This window comes from Leopardus geoffroyi, chromosome B3 (genome assembly GCF_018350155.1).
Source record: "Leopardus geoffroyi isolate Oge1 chromosome B3, O.geoffroyi_Oge1_pat1.0, whole genome shotgun sequence".
Lineage (NCBI taxonomy): Eukaryota > Metazoa > Chordata > Mammalia > Carnivora > Felidae > Leopardus > Leopardus geoffroyi.
The window spans coordinates 55,356,237-55,366,353 of NC_059337.1; the positions used below are offsets into that span (position 1 = coordinate 55,356,237).

General features: G+C 39.3%; 1 protein-coding gene across 1 annotated transcript; it reads right to left on the reverse strand.

The window, feature by feature from the left end:
* Window positions 1-940: 940 nt before the first annotated feature.
* On the reverse strand, window positions 941-1,910 carry LOC123582175 (ORM1-like protein 2). The gene has a single exon (XM_045448443.1). The coding sequence runs from the start codon at window positions 1,729-1,731 to the stop codon at window positions 1,252-1,254; it is 480 nt and encodes a 159-aa protein (XP_045304399.1). The 5' UTR covers window positions 1,732-1,910; the 3' UTR covers window positions 941-1,251.
* Window positions 1,911-10,117: the final 8,207 nt, after the last annotated feature.

Genomic DNA, 10,117 nt, shown 5'->3' on the forward strand with positions numbered 1-10,117 from the left:
AGTGCTGGGAGGAGCAATGTTGGCTACAGATATTGGCCTCGAATGAAACAATGACTATGCATGCTTCAGGGAATTTTACTAAGTATGAGATCACCCTGGCTGTACTGGGCTTTCTTCACACAGCCTGTTATCTATAATTGGGGAGTTAGAAAAGGCAAGGACTTTAAATATCCCAGGGAGCCTATCCCCTGCCCCACAGAGTGAAGCTCTTTCTCTAGCACTGCTATCTATCCCCCATCAACAGAACACCGGCCTCAGATCCAGGGAAGGTCTTACCTCCTGTCATTCTGCAGTAGAATGCACACTGCTGCATGGTTTGTTCTGTCAAAGGACCTGTGTGGCCCAAGTGACAAAACGTCAATTCCATTATACCTCATCTTTCTGATCTCTTCATTCTCCCATTTGCTCATTTATTCAACAAATATTTATTGAATATTTCCCTACTATGTACCAGATAAATAGTGCTTGAGACCTTCTTAGTTAACTGATATTTTCTTCAATGTCATTTTAAGGGATGCTAAGGGTCTAAGACATGTTTTCTTCATTCACTTTTCTCCTTACACCCACAATGATTGTGGGGAGCAAAAATATGATTTCTCAGATTCTACAGCTCTTTTCTTTCTTCGAATCTTATAGCCATTAGAGAGCCTCAAGGCTTAATTATTGTAGCCTGAACTCTCACTATAGACTTCTGAATGATAAAAATAGGCTTTTAAAACTCCTGGCTTATATCTAGCTTAAACACACTTCTTGGGGTGCCCAGGTGGCTCAGTCAATTGAGCGTCCAACTCTTGTTTTCAGCTCAAGTCATGATCCCAGGGTCATGGGATTGAGCCCTGTGTCAGGCTCTACAATGAGTATAGAGCCTATTTGGGATTCTCTCTCTCCCTTTTTATCTCTCCCCTGCTCTCTTCCTCTCTCTCTAAAATAATTTTTTTTGAAAAAAATTATCTTTATTATAAGGAAAATACATGGCAAAACAGAGATGGAAGGTGGTGGGAGTGGAAGATCTAGAAAAAATCACCAAACAAGCTGCCCAAACATGGCTTCCTGCTGTGGAAGAGAGTGATTTGGCCCTTATCTTTCCCACCTTTCCTGATTCAAAGAAATCTGCTGTTAGCAGGGCTGGGCCCAAGGACCTCCATTTTCCTATCTGTTCTCTTCCTGGGAGTTTGGGAAAGGTTGTATAGTTCTCGGACTTTCAAGATAAAGAAGACTATAAGGAGAAGGAAAAGATGTTACAGCCCTTTGTCATCCCCAGCCCCATCCTTCAGTATTTTTGATGCCAAAGAGACAAACCCCATGGGATTGGGATAACTTAGGCAACAATACTCCAAGCAGTGAGGCTGTGTTGATAAGGAAGTGAACAGCATCATACTTGGCATAGAAGCTGGCCAGGAGGTAGAGTACAATAGGAGAGATGCTGAGGAATTTGCGGGAAGAGATAAATTGGATCCCGTAGTCCATCTGTTCCCAGTGTGTCGGTAGCTGAGCCTTTCCTTGGTCAGGGGTCTCAAAGGGTGTCTCTTTCATTGTATGTAAGAAGACATACATAGCCAGGTTATGGATGACGTTGGTCAGGGTCCAGACAACAGGGATGCTGAAGAAGAAGATGCTGAGTAGAACCACATGCAACAGTCCTGCCAAGATGATGTAGGCCAGCCAGATGCGCTGGCTATTCATCACTTGAGTGTTGGGGTTTACTTCGCTGTGTGCCACCCATACACTCATCCTGCTGGCTTTAGAAGCCTGTCAGGCTCGAGGTGTGGCGCTTACTTCTGCCTCTCTAAAATACTTTAAAAAATTTAAAAACATTTCTTGGATTTCCATGTGAAAACTCAAGATGTTTAAAAATGAACTGTCTCTGTACAGCTAGCTATCCATCCTGGTTTTGGTATCTCTGTCATCAACACCAGTCCCCACCCCATCCCCACCCCCCTGACCTCATTTTCTCGGTTTAAAAACCTTGTCTTCACTCACTTCTGATACCTCTGATACTCAGCTTCTCTACTGACTTCTTTCATCTTGTTCCCTGTGTCAGTTCCTGTCTCTCTGTTGTCACTGCCTTCTCCCCAGCTCATTTTTGGGTGGGTACATCAACCCCTGGCCCAATCTCTCCTGCACATGCACACCAGACAAATGTTCCTTAAACAGTGCTTTCATCTTACCACTTCCTACTCCTATGACATCTAAATCCTTTGCCAGGTTTCTGAGGCTCTTCATGGTCTGACTCCCCTCTACTGATCCAACAGCCTTTTCCATTTTCCTCTACATGCTCTTAGGTGGGTCTCTTAATGTTCCTCAAATGCACAAAGCTTATTTATGTTCAAACACACTTTTATTCTCAGCCAAGGCAGGCTTCTCTTCTTTCTTCCCTTAGCCTAAATAGATCACACACCTATTATTTGGAATAACTCAAGTGTCATTTCCTCCATGGACCCTTCATTGGCCAACTAAGCACCTCCTTCCTGTGGGCTTCCACAGGTCTATAGTTTACCCATAGTGTTTAGCAATCATTTACATTAGTCATTCATGGTTTGTCCATTGTGTCTCATATTAATCTCATCTCTCCAAGAAATCAGAGCTTGTTGGTGAGGAACTATAGACTATACTATAACATATATACTCTATTTTACTATGTTATACCACACTACACTATACTATAGAATTTTGTGCCTAAGCTTCCAAGCCTAAGCTTTTTGGTTGATTGTATTTAGGTAGACTCTATTCACATTTCCCCATGAAATAGGATGCTATTGCACTTCACTGTCCCCTTACAACTCTTTGTGTCAAATAACAGTTGATTCTTATTAAGAAAAATAACTAGCCATGCTTATCCCATCTTTGAGAATCCTTATCTATGCACACCTATCCATTATACATTTTTGGGCACAGAGTTTATTCTGGTATTCTTGGCCACATATTTTGTATTAAATTAAATCCCTCACTTTTTTTTTAATCGCCTACTCACCTGATGTCAGAGGAGAAAAATAGTTTTAAAACATATTAGAGAGATTAATTAACCTTCAAGATAGGTGTCTTTTTTCTGCCAAAGAGCTAATCATTTACGTAGAAAAGTCAGTTTGTGCCTTTCAACATGAAAAATAATTTGCCTAGAAGAAACAGGAATATGGTTGTTTATCCTCTGGCAATATATTTAACCTCGAACTCAATGAGCTACAAATCTGTTCTTTTCACAATATAAATTGACTGTCAAGGATTTGTGTACCAAATGATTATGTGCTGCATATTTCTCTCTTAATTCATGCACACCATGTATTGTATAACATTACCTCATATGCCGTAACCATCATGTGTCACATGCAAGATACATAAAATACATCATGAATGTCCCACTAGATATCAAAGTCATCCAAGTCTAATTAACTTCTTTTACAGACTCTTTCCTGTTCTTGTCCCAGAACATACAAACATCAGAAATCAGAAGTCAGTCTAAATGTTTGGATACCTTATTGTAGTAGATCATAATCTCTTATTTTTCTATTCTTTGGTTATCTGTACATTTAGTCTGGATTTCTTTCAAGTGCACTTCTTGTTTTTTAATGTCACTTTAAAGCCATTTAAAAAATGATCCTCACAGGAACTCCTTCTCATATCAAATAGGTTCATGAACTGTGAATTATTGCCTGTGACTCATTTACCATTTTACTCCTCTTTGGTTTTTCAAGAGTCAATAGATTTTGTCTTGCTTCATGGCAGAGCAAAAGTTATACTCCTTTTTATTCAGAAGAATCCATCGATGATAGGAAAATCTGTAGAAGAACATAAAGAAGATTTTCTTCACAAGCTTCATGGACATATTGAGGTTTCTAGCCGTTTGGGATCTGCACTACCTCAGAGGAAGATAATACCCAGAACATGGTGGGCACAGAAGGCAAGATGATGATATGGCCTGGACTCTGTTGCCTTTTCAGTGCAGGTTATTGTATCCACAGAGCTCAGACAAAAGAGAATAGGAGCTCCAGCCCATGACTTTGTGCGTGTACATTATTCATCAAGGGCACAAGCTTTATAAACACATTCCCCCACCCCACATCCATTCCCCTCTTCTTCTGACATGTGCTTTATGAATCCTCTACTTTTCCCATATGTATCAGGATCTGGAGTAACATAGGGAGAGCATGGGCTTGGCAATTTGGGGAGACCCCATGTCAAGAACAGTTATGCGCCCCTTATCTTGAAAGAAATAGGAATTTGTCCTCTCAAGGAAACTTGTCACATTCAAACAAAAAGAAGTAAAAGTAAGAAGTAACCCTGGGGCGTCTGGATGGTTTAGTCGATTAAGCCTCCAACTCTTGATTTTGGTTCAGGTTATGATCTCATGGTTCATGAGTTCGAGCCCCGCATTGGGCTCCATGCTGACAGCGTGGAGCCTGCTTGGGATTCTCCTCCTCTCCCTCTCTCTGTGTACTTCCCCTGCTCATTCTCTGTCTTGGTCTCTTTCTCAAACTAAATAAATAAACCTTAAAAAAAGGAGTAAGAAGTAATCCTTACGCCTTACAGACCTTCAGCCATTAATATTTTAAAAAGCAAGACCTTGTGCTAATTGAAATAGAACCCTCAGGTTATGGGTTAAAACTTGTGGGTTCAAGCAGTCTGAGGTTCTGAAGTTCACTCAGATACCTATTGCCATCAAGGGATCGGTGACTGTGTATCAGGGCTCCCCAACCATCTTGCCTGGAGGAGCTGTGGCTGTTTCCATACTCATCCTGGTCAGGCGGGCTGGTCGGATCCCCAATCTCAGGGTGGAGGAAGCCGGGAGCCTTCCCAGAAGACCACAAAAGACAGGAAAACGCTAAGAAATCTTGCCAACTTGGATTGTAATTTCAGCACTTTTATGACAAATTCTTGTAATGTTTACTCATTTTCCCATTTTTTTTTCCCAGAAAAGGGTATATCTCTGCCTCCCAGAGTTTGCTACATTTTTGTAGCAGCTGTCATTGAACAATGCTTACTTTTCTCCTAGTTTTCATCATGAAGTTAGAATTCATTGAAGTGGGACATATGAAGTATTTTTTTTCCTGTGGTTTTGCGACCATATTGAAGCAACAGCAATAAAGGAAATGGGTGGGGAATTGCTATTAACTCTATTGGACTTGAGTGTTCCCAAACTGAACACATTATCTTTCTAGAAAGTTACTCTCAACTGCCTAAATACTAAATTCCTTTGTTTTTCTCTCCCCAACTTTATCTACTCTCTTTTTAACTAATCTGAAATGTGAATTATTTTTCCTGCTAAATGACATAGAATAACCATGGAACAGTGCTTTGCAAATAATAAGTAGTCAATAAATGTTCCAGAGTGAAAGCAATTCAATTGTGGTTTTAAACTGTCATGCCTGGGAGAGATAAATTCCAACAAATCATTCTTTTCCTACCCTTTAAAATAATGTTTACTTCTTCTTTCTTTTTTTTTATATGTTTATTTTTGAGAGAGAGAGAGAGAGAAAGAGAGAGAGAGAGAGAGAGAGAGAGAGAGATCACTAGCGGGGGAGGGGCAGAGAGAGAGGGAGACACAGAACCTGAAGCAGGCTCCAGGCTCTGAGCTGTCAGCACAGAGCCCGACACAGGGCTCCAACTCACGAACCGTGATATCATGACCTGAGCCAAAGCCAGACACTCAACAGACTGAGCCACCCAGGCTCCCCTACCTCTTCTTTCTAATGCATATTAGTAGTAAGCTATATATAGTATATAAGTATATAGTATGAGCAAACAAAAAATCACTCAAAATTCTCTTATTACAATGATAATATTTTGATATGTATTTTCTTTTGGAATATATAATTACATATTTATATTTATACATGCTTATATATTTAATTTTTTATTACATAGTCAATGTTTTCCCAAATTATTAAGGGTGTGATTTTCAATAGAAATGCCATATAATATATTCAGATGACTATCACAATATGTTTATTACTTTTTTGTTAGGCAACAAGATTATTTTTAATACAATAAAGCCTTGAATTGCGAGTAACTTGTGAGCATTCTACAAGATGAGCAAACATCTCTAATAAATTTTAACTTGATAAATGAGTGGTGTCTTGCAATATGAGTAGTAGGTGATAGCAAAAGTCACAAAAGCACAACTAAACCAATGATTCTTCTCTCTCACTCTCTCACTGTGGGATTGTGGGTGACCATCTCCTATGCTCAGATGCTCAGTCTCAGGCCACTGTGTTTGGCAAAAATCAGTGATTTTTAAGAACATTGGAAGGCGCTCACAACTGGAACTAGTGTATTTTTTGTCACTCCAAAACACCTATGGACAGTCCTTTGTCTTCCATACCAGAGTAAGCTTAGGAATGCTTTGCTTCTTTCTAGGTCAGGCTGCCTGCACATATAGGCCCTTTCCTCTGCTGCCTTGTTGCCATTTACATTTAATTCAGTATATGACAAGAGTTTATTAATACTGTACTATAGTCAACATCTGTATGAGTATACCCAGTGGCCCCTGTACAGACAAACATTGCATTGAGCCAGTAGATAGCAGTGATTCCGTTAGTGATAGTGAAGGCCATCCTACACAATAACCCTCCTCTCTCTTGTCTCCCTCACACCAGCCATGAAGGTTTCCAAAGATAAGTGCAGGTTAATTTGTTTATTTTTCTTCATATTTTGTATTTTCTTTGTTATTTTGTATTGTATTACAGTATTGTAACCATTTTTATATGAATATTCTTGGGTTGTGGAATGAATCATCTGAGTTTCCATTATTTCTTATGGGGAGATTCACTTTGATATACAAGTGCTTTGGATTACAAGTATGTTTCCAGAATGAATTGTGCCCGCAAACCGAGGTTTTACTGTATTTCAATATTGTAAATATTGAAATGAAGATGCTGTGACCATTCAGATATAAAGATCTATTTTTAGTTCTGAGGGTCTCCTTAGGGTTGATTTCTGGCATTGGAATCACTAGGTAAACGTGTTTTGGCATGTTGAGACATTTTTATTGTGGATAGTTTAAAGCATAAGGAAAAGGGCCAGAATTTTTATGTGAAACCCATGCACCCATCACTCAGCTTGCACAATGTTCAGTTTAGGGGCAGTCTTACTTCTCCACCACAACCCACACTCCTCTCCCCCTCCTGGGGTTATCTTGGAGCAGATACCAGGCATCTGGTCATTTTGCCCTGGAACTCATCCTTAACTTTTCCCCTGGCCCCGCACAGCCAACCAGCAGCACATCCCACTGGTTTCATCTCCAAAATATACCTTGTGCCCACTCCCCTCCATCTCTGTTGGCATCATTCTAGTTCAGGCCACCACTTTCTCGCCTGGACCACTCCAATAATCTCCTAATTGGTTTCCCTGCTTCTAGTCTTGCCCACTTATCTTAAGATAAAGATCTAATACTTCCAATAACTATTTTAAGACTAATTTTTAGAACAACTCATAATAAATTCATCTTGTATAATTCTTTGAATTTTCCTGTTGAGCATATTCTTTTTTAAAAAGGATCTCAGAGAGTGTTCAACCTGTTTCAAAGAGATCATTCTAGGTGCAACACCAACAAGTAGTCTCTTGACAGAGGAAGTAGGGGTGGGAGGGAGAGTTGTAGGCACAGATATAGATATATTTGGGAATATATAGATGTAATTATAATTACATATATATAGATTATGAAAACAGATACATAGTTGAAATCAATCACTAAGTGATATCTAAAGTTAGTACATCTATAGGTCTTCTAAAAATATATATATGTGTGTGTGCATATATGTGGGTATATATATGTATATATGTATATGTATAACTACATAGAGATCTAGATTATGGAAACAAATAGAGATATTGCCAAAATCAGCCATTAAATGAAATCTAAAACTGGTATATCTGGACATCTTCTAAAAATCATATATATATATATATATATATATATATATATATATATACATTTATATATATACACATATATACATATATATACGTGTATACATGATGTATATATACACACATATATAAATTATATATATAAATTTATAAGTATATAAATCATTTATATACATATATGAATTTAGATGGTTGAGGGATAGTTCTGCCTAGGGAGAGGAGGTTAAATTAAATGACCCACTGAAGTTTCTTCTAGCTATTAAATTCTGTGAGTCTATGAAATTTCTTGATGTAATATAAATTTCCAGGTGAAAATTGAAAAGGGAGAAGCTTATTGCTTTTGAAGACATGATAAAGATGAGCTATCAGGTTAAAGTCAAGAAGAGTTTGATTAAGTAAATGATGGTGATGCTTACCTACTTACTAAATACAATATGTCCATTTATATCTTGTCTGTCCTGTAGTTATTAAAGCCACTGTTGTCATGGAAAGTCTAGGGGGACTGGGCTGTGGTCATCTATAATGGTCTGTGGAAATTTGTGTTGACTCCTTAAGTTAGAAGACTCAGTTTCTAGCACTTCAACATTTAGAGCTCAGACTATGTCAGACAGCTCTTACTGATGTCTCTAGCTCATTTCGGTGGCAACCAACTCCATCAAGACTCCCTCCAGCTTCATGCACCTGCAGTGCTTCTCCCTCAAGGCAGTCCCATGGCTGCTTCATGCGTCTCTCACCTCCTGCACATACCTTCTTCTCAGGGAAGCCCACCCTAAGCCTGTGCTTGGAGAAATGAAAGAGTTTTTGCTTTGTGGGGGAAAGCTTAGTAGTTAAATGCTCCTTTCTTTCTTTTCCTAGATACTCAGAGTGCTCTGTGTCCACTTGGTAACACCATGTTCTGACTCTCCCTCTTTCCCTGTGCTGGGCCCCAACTGGTCTTGTGGTAGGCAGCCTCTAAATGGCCCCTGGTGTCCTGCCTGATAGTATTCACACCCTTGGGTAATACTTTCTCTTGGATTGTAGGCTGAACCTAGTGACTATTCTAAAAACAATATAACAATGGGTATAGAATGTCACTTCTGAGATTAGGTTATAAAAAGACTCTAACCTCCATCTTGTTTGCTCTCTTTTGCTCTTTGTCTCTCCCTCTCAGAACCCTGGTTCTGGAGAAATCAACCCGCCATATTGTGAGCCTGGTGAAGAGGCTCGTATGGCAAAGAACAGTTGTCACTAACCAGTAGCCAGTGAGGATGTGAAGATTGCAAACACCCTCCTGAGTGAAGTGGGGGACAGATGGTTCCCCAGTCAACCCCTGAGGTACCTTTCTTGAACCTTTTACCACCACTGCTCCAGCAGATGCCTTGTAGCAACCTTACAAGGGCCCCTGAATTAGAGGCCCTGGGGTAAGCTGCTCCTGAATTCTGATCCATAGAAACTGTGTGATAATATATGTGTTGCTTTAAACGGTGAACTTTTGGGGTGTAATGGAGCATTTGTAACATAGCAGTAGATAACAAACATATCATATACCCTACATCACCCCTCTCTTTCACTTTTCCCTGGGATCACACTTCCAGTAAAGTGCTCACAAACAGGATTTTGTCTCACATGGCTTTCTGGGGAAACTTGGCTAAGGTATATTTTCTTTATGTTCTCTGGTAATTATTTGTCCATTTTCTCATTCTCTCTGTGACATGTGATCTCCTTTTATTTATTTATGTGGCCTAGAATAAGGCAAGGTAAATCCTTTTGATTTGCTCCCTCCTCTCTTTTTCAGCTCAGGACATTTTTCCTCAGTGGTGTTTTGGGCTGTTATTTCTGTACCAGGTTTTCTCATGTCTCTCTCATGTCTCTCTCTCTCTTTAAAAACATTTTCCCTTTGCATTCTGAAGTAGGTTCTCATGTTGATTTTCACATTTCTGATTCAGTTTTCGACTAAGTGATTCTCATTACCAACTCCAAATGATAGTGACTTCTCCAATTGATAAAGATAACTTTTATGAAAAACCTTTAGATATTTTAATTAAGTTTTATATTGCCCTTTGTTTGATAAATCTGTTTTTGGGATATAGAAGATTATGGTAATAGCCTGGAACCCTGGGGAACTCAAGAGAGGGATAAATCAGTGCCGAACCAGCGGCACGGTAATGACTTGAGGACGATGTAGAAAGAGTGAAGCGGGGAGAGTATTACCTTGTTTTAACAACAAGCCCAACTGTATTATAATCAGCCTACATGTTTCCCATGAGAAGTTCCA